This window comes from Caenorhabditis briggsae (assembly GCF_000004555.2).
Source record: "Caenorhabditis briggsae complete genome, chrX, whole genome shotgun sequence".
Lineage (NCBI taxonomy): Eukaryota > Metazoa > Nematoda > Chromadorea > Rhabditida > Rhabditidae > Caenorhabditis > Caenorhabditis briggsae.
Window position 1 is genome coordinate 439,943 of NC_013491.2, and position 26,572 is coordinate 466,514.

The window sequence follows — 26,572 nt, forward strand, 5'->3', positions numbered from 1 at the left end:
TGATAAGAAGGAGATAGATAAAAAAACGTGCGAAATGTGCACGAAGAATAAATAAATTGGAACTTAAAAAGGGAAGAGATACATAAAAGGTCCGAGTTTAAAGAATTAGTGCTTATGCTAGGGAAACTGAATTAAGTATTGGTATATATCCATATGGGGGAAATTCTGGTTTGACTCGCAAAACGTGATGCTTTACAACTGAAAACAAACTAGAACAGTTTATCCCATACAAATGCATTTTTTACATAAAAAATGTTCCCTATATATTGAACCTATGCCTAGACATGGGTGGAATCAGCTTCAGTAGTGGAGTCCGCAGCATGACTAGCTGGCTCACTTGCAGCAGCTGCAGAAACCTCAACTGTTTCTGGTTTTGGCTGGTCTTCAGCATTGACAGTTTCGTTGTTCACAGCTTGCGCTTCAGATGAAGTATCTTGGACTTCGAATGAGGTAGCTTGAGCTTCAGATGACGTAGCTTGAGCCTCTGCCACGACAGGTTCAGACGACGTAGCAACTTGAGCCGCTGGAGTTGGTGAAGCCTTTTTTTCAGCAACAGTAGTAGCAGTAGTTGCAGCAGATGTTGCTGAAAAACAAATATCGTAGTTGTTGAAAATAAATTTCAAGGTTTTAAAATCGATTATTTTAGAAGTACATATCTAGTGAATAAAATGAAAACTTTCTATTGATAAACAGCTCAAAACTGGGATTTCTTACTGATTAGTTTTTTTTCTAAATTACTGCAAAGCTATGAGAATTTCTGATTTTCAGCCATAAACAAACCGACTGTACAGGTAATATGCGAACCACCGTTTACCGATGTTCCAACATTCTCGTGCAAATAAGGCGTATTTGACAAACTGAACTCTACGCTAATTAGATCAAATCTCATATATGACGGCTATCCACTGATAAAAATCCTTTCAAACAAAACGGACTCTTGTGGTTAGCTGATGACACCCACAGTTAAAAAACCCATTTTCATTTTTGCTCACAAGTTGCTGTTGCTTCTTCTTCATCCAATCCATCTTCTTCATCACTGGATTCGTCTTCCTCTGCATCTCGGCGACGATCGGCGCTGTCATCTCCTGTCTTCGCAACTGCCTCTCCTGGCTTTTCAGTATTTGCCGTTTCAGTGACCTTCACAGACTCATCCTTCTCAGCGTCTTCACCGTCGCTCTCTACCTGGTCAGCCTCGTCTCCTGAACCGTTATCCGATCCTTCTTCACCGGCGAAATTATCTTTTTCATCTGGGAATACTTTATTCCATTTGGCAGCAAATGCCTTACGAAATTTGATTGCCATATCAGACACTGGATCCCCGTCGTTATTATACGAGAGGCAATTGTTGATCATCTACAACTCAACCATCAAACAAATATTTTTAATACAATACTGCCTACCAGTTTGAAATCTTCCTTGAATTCTCCTGCATTATCATACTCTTCACCAACAATTTTCTTTTTCATAGTCGACATATCCATTGGCTTTTTGATAATCTCATGATAATCAGTGAGACCAAGAGCAACAGTGTCAACTGGAGTACGGAACGGGAACGTGTATCCCTGAAAAATGACAAGTAAGGAAAATATACAACATCACATCAACTCACGCTGTGGCTGCCTTTCTCGAATTCTTTAAGAAGTTTTAAGCACTTTTTTAACTCATCCTGTAGGTGGTCCGAGTCAACGTTTCCTTCGTCTTCAGAGTCCGAGGCAGCGGCTCTCTTCTTGCGTCCACGCTTTGCTGATGGTTGGCCGTCTTTTGCGGCACGTCCACGTCCTCCGCGACCACTTCCGCGACCACGTCCTCTACCGCCACGTGCGGAGCTTCCTTCTCCGGATGAGCTCTCGTCACTGGCTGTGGCACCGCCTCCACGTCCACGTCCACGGCCTCCACGTCCACGTCCACGACCACCACGTCCACGGCCGCTTGGTTTTTTTACGAAGTCATCCTGTAAATATCATTTGGTGAAATTAAGTTTTCCCTAATAGCTATCATTAGATACCACTCTGATTGAAAGAACGTAAACGTATAGAAAATTTTTTTCCGAAATATCATGAATTGTGCATGAATGTGAAATGAGTGTTCATGCAACATCATTAGATGCTTTTAAGCTTAAAAGCAGTGAAAAAGTGTTTTCTACGGTTTTAGTAATTATACCTCTTCGCCGTCGTCACTGTCGGGAGTCAGAGCACGTTTTGGAGCCGGTTGATTTGCACTGCGAGTTGTTGGCATTCCGTCTGGGAAGCTGTAAATCATCAGAAAATTAATATAAAAATACATTTAAAAAAACGGGTGGCGAATGATGAAAAATGGTAGAGCGAATTTTTCAAAAAAAAAACGGACGGTCTTCACATACACATTTCATCTATCAAAACGCGGAGGCTTTTATTGCTTCATTCGAACAATGTTCCGAAGAACTATGGAACAAAAAAAGAGATTGTAGAGACAGCAAGAAAGGGAGAAAGCAACACAGCACAAATTGCGAATGAATACGGGGGGTCCTCTCTTCCACAACACTAGGCAACCACCAAGAAGAACAGAAGGCAAAACACTGTTGAAAAATAGGAGAGTGAGAAGAAATGAGTGGTCCGAACCATGTGGTTGGTGTGTGTCCGAGCGGAGCTCTATGCTTAGCGTACGCAGTTGGCCAACCCGCACAGTTGGTCAGAGTCAGAGAAACGAGAGTCAACGAGGGTTAGAGACCATGTAGGCATAGAAGAAGGTTGACGGAGGGCAAGATAAGACGGAGAAGAAGAATACGGCAGGCCAGCATGCGAAGAAGGGCAACTTAGGAAAGGAAACAGTGGACAGCCGCGCTGTTCTGTGAGAGGACGTGTGTTGTAGGGGTTAGGGAGGAGAGGGGTCGCCGCCGTTTGCTGCCCCGTTTTTCGCCTTCAGCACCGTGGTTGCGTCCAATGTTCTTTTCCGTCTCCGCAATCCCTCTTCTATCTCGTCTTGTTTTCTCTTCTCTCTTCTTGCCATTTTGGCAATTTACTCATTCGCACTAGATAACATTTGAGATAGATCTCCTACCCTTTATTCCATGGGAAAGTAATTAGAATGTACGCACCTGCATTTCATGTCGGTTTGTCAAATGAAACCCCAAGGAATTTAGAAGATTGAGTGTCCTTTGGCACTCCGGTTAGAGAAAGAGAGAATATCATCAAAGATTAAAAAAGATTAAAATATAAAAAGTGTCGTACAAAAACGGAGAATGAAACACCGGAAAATTCGAAACCGGGAAAGCTGGAAGCAATTTTGATTATCACGGCGAAAAAAAAAGTATTTGTGCTACATATTATTCAAATTTTCGATGTGTTACTCTAGCAACAAAAAATCTAGAAAAATTGAGATATGCAGTTGTAAAAATACAACAAAGAGAATACATAGACATTTTATCAAAATGAACATAATTTTCTGAAAACTAATTTCACGCATTATTGAAAATAGGTCCAGCTGTATGAAATTGTTGGGTTGCTACCGGAAATTAATACGTTGGCCGGTTTGCCAATCATACATATTTTGGACAAATGAGAAAATAATGAATTCTTGGCAACTATATTAGTTCAAGTAGTAGTTTATCAAGATTGCTTTTCAAAATGGAAATGCAATAGGTATGTAGGGACAGCAGCACTTGAAGACTATAAAAACGGATAACAAACTATGGATTTAACACTTGATCATTGGAGCATCATTGAAATTTTCCAAAACAAGGTCATCCTTTAAGAACTATGAAATAAATTGTAGCAAATTTCGCTTATGTATGTTCTGAACATAACTACAGTTTGACTACAATCTGCACAACGTTCGGGCGTTCCCCTCTCTCTCTCTCTCCTGTCGTAAAGAAATTCGAATATTCCTATTTCTGACGTCAATTAGAAGATTAAGCCTGTCGTATGTTGGTCTTACGTGTAGCTTTTTTCCACTTCTGAATGTTTCAACTTCTTGATGTTTTGCTAGATAAGATGGAGTGACAGTTTCTAGAAAGTTGGACACTTTTTAGAATTAATTGTTCACTAATTTGTGAGGTCACCCGTGAAAGATTCAAAGAAATCGAAGACAATTTTTTTTTGAACAACGTGAAATTCAGTTTTAGATTTTTTCTTTTGGCACTTGATGTTTACTCATCATTCTCGATGAATAGAGAATGATGACAATACAAAGCTAAGCTCAGCTCAAGAGTCGTTTTGTCATCATTTGGTCAGAAACAGCTTTGTTGATCTTACCCCTGAGTGTTTTGTTATATAATTGAAAATTCTATAAACTTTGTCACCTGTTTCATTATGCAATCTCGAAATTTTCTTTTTTCATTATGCTAGAAAAATACCCTTTCTTTTTTACCCTTTGCAACGCAAATAAATGCCAAGTGGATGCTCTCTTTTTTCTGTTTTCTATTCCCGCAACTTTGTCTTTCTCGAAACATTTTTTCAAGTATGAGTAACCTCCGGTGGCCCAACAATATTATCAAAACGAATTTTTTGTGACAAGCTTGCGGAAAGTAGAGAGGGGCAAATTTTCATCCGCAGCAGTCATCTCTTGCTCTATCTATTTCTTGCACACTCTTCATTTTGCGTATTCATTCATTCGCCATTTTCTCACTCTTCAAATATTGAGCCAATCGGTTTTGTTGCCCAATAGTGAGCATTCGGAAATATGCTATATTAATTGTTAATTCTCGAAATTATAATGATCATTGCTTCTGATCAGTGTTGTCATTTATTGAAGCAAGAAAATATAATTTACATTTTGACAGGTTCTGTAATTAGGTTTTTGTTGGTGAGAATGTTATCACTCTCCCTTTGTTTTTCCATAAGCCGTTTGCTTCTGACAGCAAAAACTTTAAGGCTTTGAGAAATTGAGACTATTCAACAACTTTACTCCACGAATTTCTAATTTTGGGTTTGTAAAGAAATAATCATAGATTTTAATTTTTCAAAAAAATTTTTAAACAATTAGAAAGCAATTATACTTTTTGAATCTCCAGGCGTGTCTCTATCATACTTTTTTGCATATACATTTTAGTTTCTTGTTCTCAAAAGTTGCATCATTCATGAAAATGATTATTATCAGTGCTAAAAAAGGAAATGATATCAGAAAAGAATTTCGGAAATTTTACGAATACGTTTTTTGCAAAACAGAATCTTGTTTCGATATAACGTTGTTATTCTTTTTGAGGTCATTCTTGACGAAATTTGCAATTCTCCGGTCGACGCGGTAATCGGTGTGTTGCGGCGCTATTCAATTGGATACTCTCTTGCTTTATGATCAGATTTTGATGAAACGTTCGTCAAAATTCTGCGTTTCGCTATTGATTCATTTTTACATCACATTATACTTTGTATTTGTGAATGAATTGGCTAGACATTCATGCAAACACAAACATTAGAAATTGGTTCTTTAGTGGGAATTCTTTCTTCCCTTTCTTTTTTTTCTTTCAATTCTCGGTTTCTCCAAGTGCTGATCACACTTTTTTTTTCATCAAAAGCCTTGGTTCTTATTCTGCTCACAAACAACCAAAGCGAAATAAGATATTTGTCATCATTTTCTATCGCTGATGCCTCGTCAATATCACTTTTTTCACACCTCCCCCGCTTCTTCCAAAACGCTTATGTTTATGCTCGTAAAATGTTATGCATTCTGCACATTTTTCCACTTTTCTTTTCTTTCTAACATTAGGTTAATCTTTTTTGAAGCCTAACATAAACTTGATTCTAGTTGTAAAGTTTCCTTGTACTTTTTAGGACTTCTTTTACACTTTAGGACTTTCAAAGGTATTTAAAATGTGAGGGCAGTTTTGTACATGTGTATTTCGATAAAATAAGAAAACATTTTTAATCTTTTTAAATATTTGTTAATCTTTCTATGCTTCTTCTTTTTCTTCTTCATATTTTCAGTTCATTCAGTTAGAAGATACATGCTGTGAATGGAAGCATAACGAATGGCTCTTTTCTTTTGAGTTTTAGAGAACCAGTTGGTTTGCGGTCCTTCGGGGCTGAACCTCCTGGCCTCCGGTTACAGTACCCGTAATCTTATAAAAACGTTTCTACACGTTTATTCTGGACCTCAAAATTGGAAATTGTGAAATTCAGTGTATTAGGAATTAGAAATTTTAAGATACCGTATTTCCTCTGATAGAAGTTCATGGACTTCTATTTTTCAACTTCTTTTTCAGGGTGGACTTCCATTAGAGGGTCGGCTTCTGTTTTTCAGCAATATAGTTTCAAAAATTCAGAAATTTGGCAATTCGGAAGTTAAGAATTCTGAAACTCAGTGAAAAATTCGAAACCTTCATTCTGCACTTCTAAATTCCAAAATTCTGAATTTATGCGATTCTGAGATCCCGCGATCTCAAATTTTGAAATTCAGGAATCCTGAATTTCCGGGAAAAAGTTCTGAAATTCTAAAAATCAGAAATTCCGAAATTCCGAAATTTAGAAATTAGAAAGTTCAGGAATTGAGAAACTTTCGAGTTCTAAAATCTCAGTTTCAAAAATTCTGGAATTTTGAATTACCGTATTTTCTCTAGTTGAAGCTCATGGGCTTCTATGTATTAGAGGGCGGTCTTCTATTTTTCAAAACACTTTGCGTGTGGGTTTCTATGTATTAGAGGAAGTACAGTATTCCAAATTTACAGAACTTCTGTTGGAAATTCCGAAGTTCAAAAACTTCAATTTTGAAGACCTTGCCAAAGGTTTTTTGATTTCAAAATTCGGAGTCTAACTCTGAAATGAAAACTGTAAATAGAAAAGTCGGTTTACACTTTATAGGGGCTGAGCCTCTTTTATCGGAAATCTCGGAACTTAAAATTTTGAAGGGTATCAATAAACTGAAATTTTGGAAAGTTTTATATTTGAAAGTTCAGAAATATGCGAATCCGAAAGTTCTTTTTCAATTTTGAACCTCGAATGAAAATTTCAAAATTTCCGAGTTTTTGAAATCTTTTATTTTCGAACTCAGAATATCAAAAATTCATACATATTTGTTCAATTTTCAAGTTTCCGAGTTTTCAAATTTTCTAGCTTCTGGAGTTTTGAATATTTGAGTGTTTAATTTTCTGAACTTCGAGAAGTTGGTAAATTTAGGAAGTGTAAAGCCAGAGATTTGGATTCAAAACGTCCACAGTTTGAAACCTTTATTTCGAAAACATCAGTTCTTATCTGATTTTCAACTTCAGAGAGTTCCTATGTTGGAGATTTTGAGAGTTTTTATAGTTTGAAGTTCCTGTATTTCTCCCTTTATGATTTTCTCTGACGATCCGGAAATCTCGAAACTCAAGAAATTTGAATTAGAAGACTCAAAACTTGGAAATTTAAACACTCTAAAATTCTAAAGTTTAATATCGGTGAATGCAAGCTCTTAATCATTTTCGCCACTTTTACGAACCGCCGCCCATCTATTCAGGACTTTGGGATGTTGGAACTTGCCTCTGAAAAAAGAAAATGCAAAATTTACCGATTTATCTACCAAATTGTTACCCCAAGTTTACTGATAACACAAAAATTATTCAAATTTCTACTTTCGACTTGAAACTAATGAAACGGGGAAAATCTTTGCTAGGGTTTCATTCAAACTGAGTAAAAACAGTCACACTTGGGTTCAAGCCAATGGGTCAGAAATCGCGTCCCAGTAAACGTGAGATTTTATAAAAAATTCGCTGCTGAATTATGCGGCTGAGAATCAAACTTTTGAACGTTGCACGAAAAAATCACGCGTTGCAACTCGTTTATTAAACTAATTAAGTCAAATCCACGTCAACTTGGAAATTATTGAATTTTTTTTGGCCTAAAAGTTACTTAGGGGGCGTTTTTTGACCCGTTGGCTTAAACCCCAGTGCAGTCAGACATTTTCATATTCACTTCTGAACTCTCTACAAAAAACAAAAAAAGTTGTCACCGATCGGACTCGAACCCGCATAGCGAGGGCAAAAGCGGAGTGCGCTAACCAATACACTACTCGGTCACCACTGGAAGAGAGGGAGAAATGGCGTACACGTGTGTGGGATTTCCTCCCCCTTTTTCTCTCTCGCCCTCCACCATCGCCCTCTCTGCCCACCACGCTTTACTGTGGTGAAACAAAGGAACGCCTCCAGAAGACTTCAGAATCAAAATTTCGAAAATAGAAAGGGTCGGGCAAAAACTAATAAAAATTTCCTAATAAAAAAAATTGCCAGGTAAAAAACCAGGTTTTTTACCTAGCTGAATAACCCCATAAAAACTCTAATATTTTTGAAACAGTCAATTCTTATTTTTATGCTTCTTTTTCTTGTCTTGTCTTTATAACTTATCTTGAAGTTTCAAAAATCTTGGTTTCAGGTAACAAATGGAAAGTTGATAAGGAACGAAATCTTGATAAAATTACAAAAAATGCTGCCGCTTGTTCGTGAACTAGTGTGCGGAAGCGATAACGAGGTAAGTTTTATTATTTCATTGTTTTTGTTCACGTCGCACTTTCTGAAAATAATTTAGCTAACAGTTGTTTTTGTTTGAACATTAATGGGTGAAATTCTCATTTTTCAACAAAAAATTGGCAAATGGTGCTAAAATAGCAAAAATTAATATTGAAACAGATTTCTGCTTTAGATACGAAATTGTCATATTTTCAGCTTTTCGAAGGTGGATGGCGAAACAGTACCAACATTCCGCAAGTATCAAACTGCGGTCAACATACAGACTTCTCTTCAATACCGACTATATTTATTGCAATATTCTCAACGATAGTATTCTATCAACTCTACGAAAGCCGTAACGCACACTTACGAAGCTATTCACCGATATCTCTACGAATTGTAAGTGAAAAACGATCAGAAACAGAATATGAAAGTTATTGTCAATTCAAAAAAATCTCACAAGTGAACACGCAAAAAAAAACAAAAAACAAAGGGCGGAGACAATCCGCCTTTTTTTTGCAAAACGCACGCACAGTTTTCACGCACATTAGAAAATTGACGAATTTCTTTCAATTCGGAAAAAATTGAGTGAAAAAACATCAAAAAACCGTGGCAATAGAATTAGCGAAAAACTATGCGTGACTTTGCAAAAAAAAAGGGCGGATTGTCTCCGCCCCTTGTTTTTTTGTTTTTTTTTTGCGTGTTCACTGGTGCGATTTTTTTGAATTGACAATATTTCCAGATTTTTTGTTGCCTTCTTCTTATCGATCTCACTGCTACCGTCATTTATGATTTTTCACTCCGCTTCACCAACTCCTCAATCTACGATCCTATTCATCTCTACGGCGACATAGTGCAATATGCAGGATTTTCCTTGGTTCTTGTGTTGACAATTGCATGCCGGAATCGGGGAATCACTACATCCGGAGTCATCACCTTGTACTGGCTTCTTGTCGTGGTGTGTGGAGTTCCCGAGTTGAGATACTATTTAAGTGGATACAATGTTGACCCGTACAGAGCTGCACTGTACATCGTTTCATTCATTTTCTCATCCTTGGAGCTTTTCCTCTGCTGTTTCGCAGACACTACTTCTAACGGATATATTGGAGTGAGTGAACAAACCCCTGGGTTTTATTTAAATTCTGGTTTTAGAAGAATTCATGCCCTGAATACACTGCATCTTTCCTCAACCAACTGACATTTGAATGGTTCTCAGGGCTAGCATATCTTGGAAACAAGAAATCATTGGAAAAAGAAGATCTCTGGGATCTCAATGAACGTGACAAAGCTAAAAATCTGATACCTTCTTTTATGCAAAATTTGAAACCGGAAGTGGAGAGACATCGTAAAATGATTAAGAAAAATCCGGAAGCTATCGACCCCAAATTTCATCCATCGATATTATTCCCAATTTTCAAAACATACAAGTTTACTCTACTGGCCGGAGGTTGTTACAAATTAATGTTTGATTTGTTGCAATTTGTGGCACCGGAACTTTTGAGACAACTCATCAGCTTTATTGAAGACAAAAATCAACCAATGTGGATTGGTGTCTCAATTGCTCTTCTGATGTTCCTATCATCTCTGATTCAATCTATGATCCTTCATCAGTATTTCCATGAAATGTTCCGATTGGGTATGAACATCAGATCGGTTTTGACAAGTGCCGTATACTCAAAAACGCTGAACCTTTCCAATGAAGCAAAAAAAGGAAAAACAACTGGAGCAATTGTCAACTTGATGTCAGTAGATATCCAGAGAATTCAAGATATGACAACTTTTATCATGTTGTTCTGGTCGGCCCCGCTACAGGTAACTTATTTATCACTAAACATTTTTAATTCGCCTTTATTTTAGATTCTTCTCTCCCTCTACTTCTTGTGGAAACTGCTTGGTGCATCAGTTTTAGCTGGTTTCATCATCCTCATTCTCTTGATTCCGTTCAATTCTTGGATTTCGGTAAAGATGAGAAATTGTCAAATGGAACAAATGAAATATAAAGACGAGCGAATCAAAATGATGTCAGAGACACTGAACGGAATGAAGGTGCTCAAATTGTATTCTTGGGAGAAAAGTATGGAAAAAATGATTTTGGATGTTCGAGAGAAAGAAATTCGTGTTTTGAAAAAGTTGTCTTATCTCAACGCAGCAACAACTCTTTCCTGGGCCTGTGCTCCATTTTTGGTGAGTTTGCAGTCATCCGTTTTTCTCGAAGTCTACTCGTGTTTTAGGTTGCTGTGCTGACATTCGGTCTATACGTACTTTGGGATCCTGAGAACAATATCTTGACTCCTCAAATCACGTTTGTTGCATTGGCTCTGTTCAACATTTTGAGATTCCCGCTTGCTGTCTTCGCTATGGTTTTCAGTCAAGCTGTTCAATGTGCTGCAAGTAACACTCGTCTTCGAGAATTTTTCGCTGCTGAAGAAATGGCTCCGCAGTCGTCGATTGCATACGGCGGCACAGGTTGGTGTACTTACTTGAGCAAAGAAATGTTCAATACTACCAAAAAAAGATTTTTCAGAATCTGCTGTAAAAATTGACGATGGTGCATTTGCGTGGGGACCAAAAGAAGAGGATAAATCACTACACAACATCAGTTTTGATATTAAGCGGGGACAGCTTGTTGCCGTTATCGGAAGAGTGGGTTCAGGGAAATCGAGTTTACTTCATGCATTGCTTGGTAAGATTGATGTTAATCGAGATAGAAATTCGAAAAACATTTCTAGGCGAGATGAACAAACTGTCTGGCAGTGTTCAAGTCAATGGATCTGTTGCCTATGTTCCTCAACAAGCGTGGATTCAAAATTTGAGCTTGCGAAACAACATTCTATTCAATAAAACGTACGATGAGAAGCTGTATCGGAAAGTTATTGAAAGTTGTGCCCTGGTTCAAGATTTGGAAAGTCTTCCAGCTGAAGACCGTACTGAAATCGGAGAAAAAGTTCGTTTTTATTGTTGTCGGCCCTTGAAAAATAGGTTTTTAGGGAATTAACTTATCTGGTGGCCAAAAACAAAGAGTGTCTCTAGCAAGAGCAGTGTATCAAAACTCGGAAATTGTGTTGCTCGATGATCCACTATCCGCTGTTGACTCACATGTTGGAAAACACATTTTTGAAAATGTCATTTGTAAGTTCTCTCCGAAAAAGGAAAATTCATGTTTTGTTAAGCTTCTGCCACCGGATGCCTCGCAACAAAAACTCGTATTTTGGTTACTCATGGATTAACTTATTTGAAACATTGCGACAAAGTGATTGTGCTCAAAGATGGTACCATCAGTGAGATGGGAACCTATCAAGAACTGATGAACAGTAATGGAGCATTCGCGGAATTCTTGGAAGAATTTTTGTTGGAAGAATCGAAACATCGGGGTAGAAGCATCAGCTTTGGAGAGGATTGTTAGTTTTAGCTAACCAAAGAAAACTACATTGAACCAGTTCATTTCAGCTAAAGAAGTCGACGAGATTCTTCACGACCTGGACCAAGTCAGTCCTTCAATTCGTCAGAGAATTCAAAGCCAAATGAGTCAGGAAATTGACAGAGTTGACGAGAAAAATGCAGAGATCGTTTCAAATGGTCATCAGAGAAATGAATCAGCACATAGTCCCGCAGGCAAGAGCGACGAGAAAGAAGCACTCCTTGGACCAAAAACCAAAGAAAAGACACCAGAACCACCGAAACAGGCCAAAACCCAGTTAATTGAAAGAGAAGCAGTCGAAACTGGAAAAGTTAAATTTGAAATCTATATGTCTTATTTCCGCGCAATCGGTATGCTGATTGCACTGGTTTTCTTCTTGGTCTACGTTGCAAGTAGTGTACTAGGAGTGTTTAGTAACTTATATCTAGCCAGATGGTCTGATGATGCTAAACGGATTGCACTTGCTGGAAATGTGAGCGCTAGGGAAACATATGTCCGATTAGGAGTATACGCTATGCTGGGAATGGGTCAAGGTTTGTAGAACAGAAGTTAATCAAGGTCGATTCTATTTTTCAGCAATTTCTGTCTGTATGGCTTCTGTCATTATGGCTTTAGGAATGGTTCGCGCTAGTAGACTTCTTCACGGTGGCCTCTTGCACAATATGATGAGATCTCCCATGGCATTTTTCGATGTGACACCACTTGGACGAATCCTTAATAGATTCGGAAAGGTATTATCCCAATCTACAAAAACATCTAGACTTAAATAGTAAATCAGACTTACAGATCATCTACCTTCGTAGAGTCTCGCATACCATGAAATTTTCAAACTTTCAGTACTCAGAGTAAAAACTTTGCTTCAATACTTAAAGGGGGACTCCGGTCAATTCTTTTATTCCATCAAAATGTGTTTATTGTATGAAAATGTGTTAAAAGTTATCTATTTTCCGAATATTATTGCGAAAAAATTCGAAAAAAATCCGAAATCCCCGAAAAACGCCATTGAAAAGGAAAAAAATTCAAAAAAAGATGCCGCCGAGGGACGAGGATTTTCAGTGAGAAACCTAGGCCACGCGAGCGGCGCGACTTTCTTACCGGACAATTTTTCCGGATTTGTTTCGCTTTTATCTCCGACAGGTAAAAAACGTTAAAAAACACTGTCGGCCACTTGAAAATAATGCTCTCAGGCGCCGTGGCCTAGGCTTCTCACTGCGCGGGAATTCAAATCCTCGTCCCTCGGCGGCACCTTTTTTTGAATTTGTTTCCTTTTCAACAGCGTTTTTCGGGGGTTTCGGATTTCTTTTGAATTTTTTCGCAATAATATTCGGAAAATAGATAACTTTTAACACATTTTCATACAATAAAAATTTTTGGTCGGAGTCCTCCTTTAAAAACATTAGAAATATTTTTTCTCGAGTATCAGATGAATTGAACACTTCACCAGTTTTGAACGAAAAACCCTCGAAAACCTCACAAATTGCATAACATGCACGATTCAGTTATTTACACTTTTTACTCCACACACTCAATGATATTGTACAATGTTCAATCAAGTTTAATCCCTTTGTCGTTTATCTCTGTTCAGCAAGAATTCTTACTTATTAGGATCATTGAATATATTGGTGGTTGTGGTTTACATTAAGATAGTTTCGCAGGATATGGACGTGGTGGATGAGCGTTTACCGGACAACTTTGGCGATTTTTTGCTCACTTTCTCCGAGCTAGTCTCTTGTGTCGTTTTCACTACTTATGCTACACCGGTTTCGATTTTTGCAATAGCGTTCATTGCTGTTGGATGTCTTTTTATCCTGGTGATTCTTCATTTCTAGAATTTCTTAACTGTTGCATCCACGTTTTCACGACAAAGTTTGCCAAAAAAAAAACCAACAACTGACAGAGAAACGTGTTCTATAGATAAGAAACTGCAATTTACGAATTGTTGTTGTGAAATCATCAGTTCCGAAACTTAACGCTGTTCAGAATAATGATTAGTATATTGCAAATGATTAATAGTGTTTGCTGCACGTCTTCCGTTCTTTTCTGTCTTTTTGCCCGTTTCAAACGCTCTCTCTACCCCATCATGTCCTTGTGTTCCGTATAAAAACTGAGCAAAAAACGCTACCTTAAGATAACACACAATAACCCTTCTCGAAACTTGTATACGTTCTTTTTTCCCTCAGGACATTGAAGCTGTTGATCAAACGCTTCCACATTCGATTCGCGCAATGGTTATGACAATTTTCAATGTGATCTCGACAGTTGTCGTGATTATCTGGGCGACACCATGGGCTGGAATTGCATTTTTCGTTCTGGGCCTCATCTACTTTGTTGTCCTGGTACGATTGCTTTCATATTAACCGTCACTCCCAGCATGAAATCAAAGTTTTGAAAATTTTTATTGAAGTGTTTGATGTGTAGTGTGTGTGAAACTGATAAAATAAAAGTGTGAAAAGCATGGAGTTAGTATTTTATGGAGTTTTTCTCAGGATGTTGATGTCATCGACTCTCGATTGCCTGCTTGCATAATGACATTTGTTGGAGCAATTGTACAAGCTGTGACTATTTTTGCTGTGCCTATATATGCGACACCTGGCTCACTACTGATCATTGTTCCAACATTATATGGATATCTTCGACTTCTGGTTAGCATGAATCAGTTTTACACTTTAATTTAAAAATGCATGACATTCTGCCTTACAAAAAGTGCTTCAATTTGTCCATTTGTGTTCTTCATCAGATTTAAAGGGCAATTAAATGCGTAATAAACTGTTCTTCAGTTTGAAATCTGTTGTGTGGGTCCTAAACTAGTGGCTCCGTGTTTGTCTTTTTATTTCCCTATGTTCTTCTCAGGATGTGGATGGTGTCGACACGGAAATTCCTCGCTCAATGGCGATGTTCATACGGACGGCAGAGCAATCTATCGGAATTTTGGCGATCATCTTGTGGGCAACGCCGCTTGCAATATCTGTTTTATTGCCTTTGTTGGTTGTTTATATTGTTGTCCTGGTGCGTTATTGTTGTCTTCTGTTTTGTACTTCGGGTTGCGTGTCGCAGCTATTGCTTGTGGTTATTTATCTTTTATTGCATGTACCGGGTGTTCTAGAATATTTCAAAGACAAATAGTAGATCATTTCAGAGATTTTACGTAAGCACTTCGAGGCAACTGAAACGTTTGGAATCCGCTTCAAGATCTCCAATCTATTCTCATTTTCAAGTGAGTTAGAAGCAATGAATCTTTTAAAAAATTGAATTTTCAGGAGTCAATCCAAGGAGCATCTTCAATCCGTGCTTATGGAGTTGTCGACAAATTTGTCAAAGAGTCGCAGCATAAAGTTGATGAGAACCTGGCAACTTATTATCCAAGTATTGTGGCAAACAGGTATCATTTTTGAAAAATAGTTGATGTTAGCATTCTAATTTTTTAGGTGGTTGGCAGTTCGACTTGAAATGGTTGGCAATTTGATCGTCCTTTCTGCTGCCGGAGCTGCAGTTTACTTCCGCGACTCACCAGGGCTCTCGGCTGGACTTGTTGGATTATCGGTATCATATGCATTGAACGTGAGCAAAACAAAATTTCAACCATGAAACCAAATGAGCTTTATTCAGATCACTCAAACATTAAATTGGGCTGTTCGAATGACAAGTGAATTGGAAACCAACATTGTAGCTGTGGAAAGAATCAAAGAGTACACAATCACTCCAACGGAAGGAAACAATTCACTTGAATTAGCTGCTCCAACCTGGCCAGAAAAAGGGGACATTCTCATCAAAAATTTCAGTGTCAGATATCGTCCAGGACTAGAATTGGTGCTCCATGAAGTGTCAGCTCATGTTGCACCAAGTGAGAAAGTGGGAATTGTGGGTAGAACGGGCGCTGGTAAAAGCTCGTTGACTCTGGCTTTGTTCCGAATCATCGAGGCAGATGGCGGATGTATAGAAATTGATGGTGTGAATATAGCGGATTTGCAACTTGAGGTAGATTTGATTTTGCTTTTCTTCAGTTTCATCTCCAAATTTTAGCAATTACGCTCTCGACTCACAATTGTACCACAGGATCCTGTTTTGTTTTCGGGAACCTTACGAATGAATCTGGATCCATTTGATGCATTCAGTAAGAACACGATCAAGTATGAAATTCCAAAAAAATGTTGCAGACGATGACCAAATTTGGGAAGCGTTGAGAAACGCTCACTTGGAATCGTTTGTTAATTCTTTGCAACATGGGCTCAGCCACAAAATTTCAGAAGGGGGAGAAAATTTGAGGTGGGATAAATTTCAGTGTTGAATTTAGTGAAACATTCAACTTTCAGCGTTGGGCAGAGGCAGCTGATATGCCTTGCGCGTGCACTTCTCAGAAAAACCAAAGTGTTGGTATTGGACGAGGCAGCAGCAGCAGTTGATGTGGAAACTGATAGTCTGCTACAGAAAACTATTCGTGAACAATTCAAAGAATGCACAGTTCTCACAATTGCTCATCGTCTAAATACGGTTAGTTATGTACAGCTCTTTCAGTATTTCAATAGACAGCTCTAAATTCTCTCATATTTGTTCTCATAAACATATGACATATTAGAAATATAAGCACAAAAGATTTTTCAGGTTATGGACAGTGATCGCCTCTTAGTGTTGGACAAAGGACGTGTGGCAGAGTTCGACACTCCGAAGAGACTCCTTGCAAACCCGGATGGAATTTTCTATTCCATGGCCAAAGATGCTAACGTTTTATAATATTTTTACTCTGACTTTCACGAAAAAAAGCATAATGATTCCAAAGCCCTCCGTCATTTTTTCTCGTTTCTATGTTTTCTTTTCATATCGCAATTTTTTTGTCCCTTTCGTTTATATTTTCGTTTACCTTTTTATGCAAAAAATCAAATTAGTTACACTTGTTGAACTTAATAATAATAATCAAAACTAAATAAAATCGCATTTTTCTACAAATGGTTGACATGATCAAAAAATTTCCAATTTTTTGGTTCCAAGAAAAAAGTGACGGTTTTGTAACAGATTAGATAGGAAATTAAAACTCCACAGCGTTAGTGACAAAAAAGTTTTCACTGACTATTGAATAGAAAACTGATTAACCACAGAAACATTCCGAAAATGTTTGAGTCACATTTTTAGCATCCAAAATGGCAAAACTATTATTATTCGGTGTTCGCCTTTATAGCTTATTTCTAAGTAATTTCTAGGGAATAAGGTATGAAAAAAGGCGAACACCGAGTAATTTTCCATAGCTTATTTCCTATTTCACAGATTATTTATAGGTGAAAAAAATGATGATGTAAAAATATTTAGTGATAGTTTAGGAATGAATTGATTCAAAAAACATGAACGCAGTCGTCCTGAAAATAACGACGTTTCCGATTTTTGGCTAGAATTTTTTTGAGTTAATTTAATGTTAATTTTTATTTATTAGCTTTTAAAGCTGTTGATGCAGTTTTATCAGTTTTTTGTGTCAGTTTCATCATTCATTTCATTTTTAATAATTCTAAAATTTCCCGGATATCTGATTCTGTGCAAGCATCTGCTTTCATTTTTTTTAAATTTTTTTGTCTTATCCTGCACCTCTTCTTTGCAGAAAAACATGACTAACGGAAAGAACTGAATCAAAAGATCAAGTACAAATACCTGCTTTTATTCTTCATTTCGAAAACCTCCGAATTCAGGGTCAAACAAAACAACATCCATTATTTCGAAACATCGTTACAAAAACTCTTTTTGCATTGCGCAATCCGCTCGAGGAATTACGAAATCGCATATACCTCGTCCGCAAATACACACGTACTCACAAAGTATTCAGTGGAGGAAGGAGGCGGAGACGGCTGGTCACAAAATCACACAACACGCACACCTTTTCGCGCGCGCAGAGAAATGTAGTTTATGATTGTGTTAGACTTTTTTCTCACACATTGCAGATCTGCTATATAAATTGTTTGGATAAGGTTATTCCCGACTTTCTCGTGTCTTGTGTTGAAAATTTCAATGAGTTTTTCAGAAGTTTTCCGAGTTTTGTGAGCAGTGTGACGTTTTGAATAAGACAATATATAAAATATTCATATTCAAACGAAAACTGGTTTTTATTCGTTTTCCAGATGTCTTTGGCGTGTTAGATCTAGTTACAATAACTATTTTTTCTTTTTGGAATAACACTTGTTTTTCCGTTACATTGGTCATCCTAGAGGAAATATGAAGTTCTTTGAACTATTTGATATACGGATGATATGAACATTTTTCAAATAAAATCCACACCAGCTGTCTATTGTTGAACTTTTTGTTTTCCTAACCTCTGTCGCTTTGTTCCCATCTTCTCTCATTTCGTAATATGAGAATAACGCCACCATACGTTTTTCTAGTCAAAACAAAAATTATTCAGGTGACGAGGCGAATAAAACACGCGACGGGATTATAACCAAAACTGCAGCAACAGCTGCGCGACACCAATATCCATCAAGATGCTTCCGTTGGTTCGCGAGCTCGTTTGCGGGAGTGAATCCGAGGTGAGAGATTGCTCCTGTTTGATGGAATCCGTCTAAGGGTCAGAAAAAAATTAGAAAACTGACGAAAAGGTAAACTTAGAGTTAAGCAAATACAATATTTTTGTTGAGTTAGATGATTTTTTTTTTTGAGAACCACAAATCATAAAAATTGCATTAAAAATGAAAATGATTGAAAATGCTTCATAAATAACATAAAGCAAATAGTGTAAAAATATCCTGTTTCAGCTTCTCGAGCCGGGTTGGAAAAATCGGAGTCACCTTCCACATATCACTAGCTGCGGCCAGCATACCGATTTTTCAACTATACCCACTTTCTTTCTTTGCATATTCTCTCCAGTTTTGATCTACGCATTGCGTCACACGCATAATGCTAAACTCCAATCATTCTCGCCGGTCTCATTTCGAATTGTAGGTTTTTTGTTGTTGTTTCTTGTATCAACTATAATCTATTTTAGTTGCTTGGTGGTCTTCTTGTACTTGATCTCATTGCTACGATTATCTACAGTTTATATCTCTACCTAAACAAACCATCTGTGTTCGATGTTGTTCATCTATATGGCGATCTTGTGCAGTTTGGAGGTTGGCTGACCTTTATAAGACCTTTTAATTCCGAATTTCAGGCTTTTGTCTTGCACTTCTACTTACTGTAGCATGTAAAAATCGAGGATTGATAACATCAGGAGTTATAACTTTGTATTGGTTAATTGTGATTATTTGTGGTGCACCAGAGCTCCGGTATTATCTGAGTGGTTTCGTATATCATGAATATCCAGTTGACTTGTGCAAAGCTACGTTGTACATTATCTCTTATGGAATATCTTTTCTCGAATTGTTCCTCTGCTGTTTTGCTGATCGACCGACAAATCTGTACAAAAAGGTAAGGAAAATCAATTAAAAAACGCAAGTTTTAAACAAGTAATAGATATAACTTATGAACCTTCAGGAGAACTCTTGCCCGGAATATACCGCTTCGTTCATAAACCAACTCACATTCCAATGGTTCACAGAACTAGCTGTACTTGGCAATAAAAAATCACTGGAAAAAGAAGATCTGTGGGATTTGAATGAACGAGACAAAGCTGAAAATCTTATCCCATCTTTCCTAGGCAACCTCACACCTGGAATTGAGAATTATCGTCTGAGAATTAAAATGCACCCTGAAGAAGCAATACCAAAAAATCATCCATCAATTTTTGGGCCTCTTTTCAAAACCTACAAGTTCAGTTTGATTGCCGGAGCTACCTTCAAACTCATGTTCGACATGATTCAGTTTTTTGCACCACATCTTTTGAAACAATTGATCAAGTTTATTGAAGACAAAACGCAACCTCTATGGATCGGCGTATCAATTGTATGCATTATGTTCCTTTCATCGTTACTACAGTCAATGGTTGTTCATCAATACTATCATACTATGTTCCGACTGGGTATGCATGTGCGATCGGTACTGACCAGTGCAGTTTATGCAAAAGCTCTCAACCTGTCCAATGAAGCAAGAAAGGGCAAATCAACAGGAGAAATTGTAAATCTGATGTCGGTTGATATCCAAAAAATTCAAGATATGGCGCCGACAATGATGCTTTTTTGGTCTGCACCACTGCAAATTATTTTAGCCATTTTCTTCCTCTGGAGACTGCTTGGAGTAGCAGTTTTGGCTGGATTCTTTGGTTTGCTAGCGGTACTTCCACTAAATGGATTAATTGTCAGCCAAATGCGAAAAGGTCATGCAGAGCAAATGAAGTATAAAGATGAAAGAATAAAAATGATGTCAGAAATTCTGAACGGAATGAAAGTTTTGAAGCTTTACGCATGGGAGAAGAGTATGGAAAAAATGGTTTTGGAAATCCGAGAGAAAGAGTTGCGTGTATTACGAAAACTGTCCTATCTCAATGCTGGAATCATATTTTCCTTTGTGTGTGCCCCATTTTTGGTAAGTCACAGTTTGCATTTCATCAATCGTTTGAACCGCAAACAAATTTCAGGTCTCCATTGTTTCCTTTGTTGTCTACGTGCTGATAGATCCGGAAAACAACGTGCTAACACCAGAGATTTGTTTCGTTGCGCTTTCATTATTCGATATCTTAAAAATGCCATTAGCTTTGGTTGCGATGGTGTACGCAGAAGCCGTTCAGTGTGCAGTTGGTAATACTCGCTTGAAGGAATTTTTCGCAGCTGACGAAATGGATTCTCAATCTATCAGCTATGAAAAATCAGGTGAGTCTTGTCACTTATCAATTTCACGCAACAACCAGATGGTTCGTTTAGAATCGTCCATTGAAATAAAAAATGGCTACTTTTCCTGGAGTTCTACTGAAGATGCAACTCTTCATGACATCTCTTTAAATGTGAAGCGAGGACAGCTCGTCGCAATCGTTGGTCGGGTAGGCTCAGGAAAGTCTAGTTTGCTTCACGCGCTTCTGGGTAAGTAGATTTTGTGATTTTTTTTCAATATTCAAATTTGAATTTCAGGTGAAATGAATAAGATAGCTGGCCATGTCCATGTGAATGGATCTGTTGCATATGTTCCACAACAAGCATGGATCCAAAACATGAGCTTGCAAAATAATATTCTCTTCAACAAACCATATAACTCAAAAGATTATGACAGAGTTGTAAAAAACTGTGAATTGAAAGAAGACCTGGCAAATTTGCCTGCAGGCGATAGCACGGAAATCGGAGAGAAGGTGATTTTACGACCGAATTCTTTAGCTTATTTTTGATATTTTAGGGTATTAATTTATCAGGAGGTCAAAAACAAAGAGTGTCTCTTGCAAGAGCAGTGTATCAAAACTCGGAAATTGTGTTGCTCGATGATCCACTATCCGCTGTTGACTCACACGTCGGAAAACACATTTTTGAGAATGTCATTTGTACGTTTTTGCAAAAAATGTTTTTAAATATTAATTTGGATTTTTCAGCTTCTTCTACTGGATGCCTTGCAACACAAACTCGTATTTTTGTTACTCATGGATTAACTTATCTGAAACATTGCGACAAAGTGATTGTGCTCAAAGATGGTACTATCAGTGAGATGGGAACTTATCAGCAACTGATTAACAACAATGGAGCATTTTCGGAGTTCCTCGAGGAGTTTTTGATCAATGAATCAAGGGCGCGTGGAAGGGCTGTTAGTATCGGACAGGAGGGTATGTATTTTTTATTTTGGATAACGTTAAATTCTCCTTTTTTCAGATGGTGAAGTTGATGAAATTTTGAGAGATTTGGGACAAGTTAGTCCGGGAATTCTTCAACGGTTGGAAAGTCATTTGAGTCAAGAGTCCGAATCGGAAAGAAAGTCAGAAAGAGATTTTCGACTTGAGTTCTCCAGAGAGAACAGCAGAAAATCCGTCCTTTTGCATAGCCCCAGTAGCAAACACGAAGAAACAGAAGCACTTCTCGGATCACTGGCCAAAGAAAAACCTACTAAGGATGTTACCACACTAATTGAGAAAGAAACTGTAGAGACAGGAAACGTGAAGTTTGGAATATACCTTGCATATTTCCGGGCTATTGGAATCCCTCTCACTCTCTTGTTTTTCTTTGCCTATGTCGCTAGTAGCATTTTGGGAATTTTGAGTAACTTCTACTTGGCTAAGTTGTCAGACAAAGAGAAGGCTAACGCAGAGACTGGAAATGGAACCAGGAATGATGTCAAAATGCAGCTTGGGGTTTATGCCGCTCTAGGAATCGGGCAGTGTATGTTTTCTGAAAATCATTTCTGAAAAATGAAGCAAAATATTTCAGCATCGGTTGTTTGTGTTTCTTCAATCATTCTCACTTTCGGAATTGTCCGTGCCAGTAAACGCCTACACGCCGAACTGCTTGGGAACATTATGAAATCACCAATGGCATTTTTCGATGTTACTCCAATTGGTAGAATGCTGAATCGACTGGGAAAAGCAAGTTAATCTTTCATATAAGAAAGGGCTAATTTCAAAATTTTTTATTTTGTTTTATTAAGTCACAAAACGATGAAAAAAATGTTCGAAAAGCACAGAAAAATTCATAGTATTTCATCGAGCCTGTTAATTCTGTGAGCGTCTCGAATAAAACACAGATCAACGTCTTATTTCACTGAATGGTGGTTTTTCTGGTTCAATTTTTCAAATTATGGTTATGTTTAAGTCTTTTAGGTTGAAGGAATTAAGTTTAAACAAAAGTCTTCATCACAGATCTACGTCTGCTGTAAATCTGTGATTAGAAAAATGGATCAAGAAACAAAAGAAGGAGAGAAAAATGTAGAGAAAAATTTATGTATTGAAAGTATCACAGATTTAAAGCTGTTGTAAATCTGTGAGAGTGAAAAAGACGGAATAGAAAAAGAAGGAATGAAATTGATAGTGTGAAACTATTTGTGACCACTGGAATTTCTCAGATGACAGAGGGTTTGGAGTGAACTGATGGAGAGTGAGGTCCTATGAATCGGACACGTAGATTCTTGAATTATGTCTTGAAAGTATACAATGATGAAGCAAAATCGGAATACCTTCTGACACGAGCCCCCCACAATCCCTGAAAAAAGTTCCGAAGCTGGACGAAATTACGATTGCTCAAAAATTTTTTGTCAATTTCATTAATTGAAAACTCTCTTTTGATCCACACAGTGAACACGCGTGAAAAAAACACGTGGAGCTGGATTAAATTGACAAAAAATCTTTGAGCAATCGTAATTTCGTCCAGCTTCGGAACTTTTTTCAGTGATTGTGGGGAGCTCGTGTCAGAAGGTATTCCGATTTTGCTTCATCTATAAATTATTTTCAGAGCTTTGTATACTTTTAAGACATAATTCAAGAATCTACGTGTCCGATTCATAGGACCTCACTCTCCATCAGTTCACTAGAAACCCTTTGTCATCTGAGAAATTCCAGTGGTCACAAATAGTTTCACACTATCCATTTCATTCCTTCTTTTGCTATTCCGTTCTTTTTCCCTCTCACAGATTTACAACAGCTGTAAATCTGTGATACTTTAAATTAAAGGAGGGAAGACATCAAAAATTTTCAAATTTTCCATTTTTTCTCAAAATATGTATATCTAACGTATAGGTATGGCTGTCTACCTAAAAACCTGAAAAAGAACCTCGTTGCCGAAAAAATGCACCTTTTTCTTACCCCAATTTCTTCACCCACTTGCTGCAGCGGCGTTGCTTCATAACGCAAAACAACGCACTTGTCGTCTCTTACACGCGTAGTGTAGTGGGTCCGCTCTAGGTTAGCATTCAGAAGGTCACAAGTTCAATCCCCACTGGCTGTTTTACCTTTTTCTCCGCTTCTTTTTTTTTGAATTTAACTGTTTGAACTCGGAATTTTGAAAGGGCTGTCAGCGTGCCGCCAGAGCCTAGCTCCGAGATAACAAATGCTGATAAAAATAAAAAAAGAAATGCCATTTATTATGTTAACAAATAAATTATGCAAAAAAAAGAACAATTAATTTTTATAAAGAAGCCTAACAATTGAAAAATTCATGACATTATAAAAATGTTCCTGCCCAGTTGGTCGTCGCAAGGCGAAGGGAGCTGCTGAAGCGAAGTCGTTTCTGAAAATTCCACTTATGAAACATTCCGCATTTTTTTTGATTTCCGGAGTATTAATGAAACAAAAAATAAAAAAAGAAAGAAAGACGAAACGGCTATCGGAGAAAAAATATTCGTTTCGCATGCCTGTAGAAAACACTGCCCATTGGCAAAATAACCACTCGGTCGATCTTGAAATTCACGAAAAAAATATTTTATATGAGTTATACAATAAGTTAGAAAAAAAGGTTTTTAAAGGTGGGGGGACAGGAGATTTTTCGTAGTTTTTTTGTAGCTAGAGTATGCATTCTACCGTCACGGTGTACAACGCTTAATGTCACTCTGCGTACAGCTGTCGTCCTCGCCTTTATTTATGCAATCGGGCGTCCGCTTTCTCTTTGCCCGCGTGGCTCAGTCGGTAGCGGCGCCGCACCCTCAATCTTCGCCTTCACAAGTTCAACTCCTCGAGGGGCATCTTTGAACGGAATTTCGAGAACATTATTTTTTTCATGTCCCCCCACCTTTAATGTTTAAAAACTGAAAAAGTTGAAGTCTGAAAACAAAAATAAAAAACTTTGCGCGTGGGATTGTGCGCTTCAAGTGTGAACACCGCGACGGCAAAATACACGTTCCCTGAAATTTTCCCCGAAATTTTTGCTGTCTGGCCCCCTTTAATAAATTTTTATCTTCACGTGAATTTCTTCTTTTGTTTCTTGATCAATTTTCTAATCACAGATTTACAGCAGATGTAAATCCGTGATCAGGAAGGAGAATGAAAAACAAGCGGCTCATAATTGTTCTTAATAATGAATGAATGATAGAACTCTGGTTTTTTGCATCTTTTTTCACAGAATATTATGGGTTTTGAAATGTGCCATTTTATTCTGTACCTCTTTTATTTTAATACCGAAAGATGTGTTTCTTTGGACAAAATAAAAAAATTTTGAAATTAGCCCTTTCTTATATTCATAATGAAACTAAAAGAATTTCAGGATATCGAAGCGATTGATCGCACATTACCTGACGTTCTCCGTCATATGGTTATGACCGTCTTCAGCGTTATCTCTACTCTCGTCGTCATTATGTGGACCACTCCATGGGCTGGATTAATATTTGCGTTCTTGGCAGTCGTATACTACCTCATCCTAGTGCGTTTTAAAAATCAAGAATTTTTCTGAGATTTATTAATTTTCAGAGGTTTTACATCAGTACGTCGCGACAACTAAAACGTCTGGAATCTGCATCACGGTCACCGATATATTCACATTTCCAAGTAATGAAAAATAATATGAAATACAAAAAATTTATTGATTTCCAGGAATCTATACAAGGCGCATCTTCAATCCGCGCTTTTGGAGTTGTGGATCAATTCATTGAGCAGTCACAACAAAGAGTTGATGACTATTTGGTGGCGTACTATCCCAGTGTAGTGGCTAACAGGTGGCTTGCTGTCCGGCTCGAAATGGTTGGAAATTTGATTGTTCTTTCTGCGGCTGGCGCGGCAGTCTACTTCCGTGACTCTCCAGGACTTTCTGCTGGACTTGTTGGTTTGTCGGTTTCCATGGCTTTGAACGTAAGTTTTTAGTAATTTCAGGCACACGCATGATTTTTTTTTTCTAGATTACTCAAACTCTCAACTGGGCTGTCCGAATGACGAGCGAACTGGAAACCAACATTGTTGCCGTAGAGAGAATTAAAGAGTACACTATTACTCCAACTGAGGGAAACAATTCCAAAGCTCTTGGTTCTCCAAACTGGCCAGAAAGAGGAGAGATTTCTATCAAAAACTTCAGCATCAGATACCGTCCAGGTTTGGAATTAGTGCTGCATGGGGTGACTGCTCATGTGGAACCAAGTGAGAAAATTGGAATCGTGGGTCGAACAGGAGCAGGAAAAAGTTCGCTAACATTAGCGTTGTTTCGAATTATTGAAGCCGATGGTGGATGTATTGAAATTGATGGAACAAATATCGCTAACTTACAATTAGAGGTAAACGAAGAATCAAATTCCATCATCATTTTTTGTTTCAGCAACTTCGGTCACGTTTAACAATCGTGCCTCAAGACCCAGTTCTGTTTTCTGGTACCATGCGCATGAACTTGGATCCGTTCTCGGCATATAGTAAGATTTTTTTTTTTCGACACTGACGACCATTTTTAGGTGATTCTCAAGTGTGGGAAGCACTACGAAATGCGCACTTAGAGGATTTTGTGTCATCGTTAGACGACAAACTCCAACATCACATTTCTGAAGGAGGAGAAAATCTGAGGTAACGAAAATTCTAAATCTACGTTAACCTATGATGTATTGTAATTCAGTGTTGGTCAACGACAACTTATTTGTTTGGCTCGTGCTCTTTTGAGAAAAACAAAAGTTCTTGTTCTGGATGAAGCCGCCGCTGCAGTCGACGTCGAGACTGATAGTCTTATCCAAAAAACGATACGAGAGCAGTTCAAAGAATGTACAGTGCTGACTATTGCTCATCGTTTGAATACTGTTTTGGATAGTGACCGTTTGCTTGTTCTGGACAAAGGACGCGTCGCAGAATTCGACACTCCTAAAAACCTCCTCGCAAACCAGGAAGGAATATTCTACTCGATGGCAAAGGATGCAAATGTTGTTTAAAATATGTTCTTTATAATTGTCATTTCCAGAACATACTCCGACAAGAATTAAATTTCCTACCGCAGACCAGCGGCAGGAGCTTTCCTTTTTAACACAGGGTCTTAACCCGCCGGCAGGCATGCCGGCGG

At 37.9% G+C, this 26,572-nt stretch overlaps 3 protein-coding genes across 3 annotated transcripts; 2 read left to right on the top strand and 1 right to left on the bottom strand.

Annotated features, from left to right (window-relative positions):
• Positions 1-278: 278 nt before the first annotated feature.
• On the bottom strand, positions 279-2,235 carry CBG08144 (the record flags this gene model as incomplete). Its single annotated transcript, XM_002643226.1, has 5 exons — positions 279-583; positions 993-1,353; positions 1,401-1,562; positions 1,610-1,951; positions 2,161-2,235. The coding sequence occupies 5 exons, from the start codon at positions 2,233-2,235 to the stop codon at positions 279-281; spliced, it is 1,245 nt and encodes a 414-aa protein (XP_002643272.1).
• Positions 2,236-8,366: 6,131 nt separating this feature from the next.
• Cbr-mrp-1 lies at positions 8,367-16,535 on the top strand (the record flags this gene model as incomplete). Its single annotated transcript, XM_045238718.1, has 24 exons — positions 8,367-8,411; positions 8,570-8,788; positions 9,132-9,497; positions 9,542-10,201; positions 10,247-10,573; positions 10,621-10,855; positions 10,914-11,072; positions 11,119-11,333; positions 11,377-11,518; positions 11,560-11,787; positions 11,837-12,340; positions 12,384-12,538; positions 13,451-13,618; positions 13,988-14,143; positions 14,294-14,449; positions 14,658-14,894; positions 14,944-15,021; positions 15,065-15,186; positions 15,233-15,365; positions 15,414-15,782; positions 15,828-15,918; positions 15,962-16,070; positions 16,118-16,295; positions 16,407-16,535. 24 exons carry the CDS (start codon positions 8,367-8,369, stop codon positions 16,533-16,535), a joined length of 5,181 nt encoding a protein of 1,726 aa, XP_045093690.1.
• Positions 16,536-18,262: 1,727 nt separating this feature from the next.
• On the top strand, positions 18,263-26,444 carry Cbr-mrp-2 (the record flags this gene model as incomplete). Its single annotated transcript, XM_045238719.1, has 16 exons — positions 18,263-18,307; positions 18,533-18,715; positions 18,763-18,886; positions 18,928-19,184; positions 19,251-20,237; positions 20,290-20,728; positions 20,777-20,991; positions 21,036-21,453; positions 21,500-22,003; positions 22,052-22,206; positions 24,812-24,967; positions 25,015-25,392; positions 25,440-25,808; positions 25,850-25,940; positions 25,980-26,088; positions 26,138-26,444. The coding sequence occupies 16 exons, from the start codon at positions 18,263-18,265 to the stop codon at positions 26,442-26,444; spliced, it is 4,737 nt and encodes a 1,578-aa protein (XP_045093691.1).
• Between the last annotated feature and the right edge of the window lie 128 nt (positions 26,445-26,572).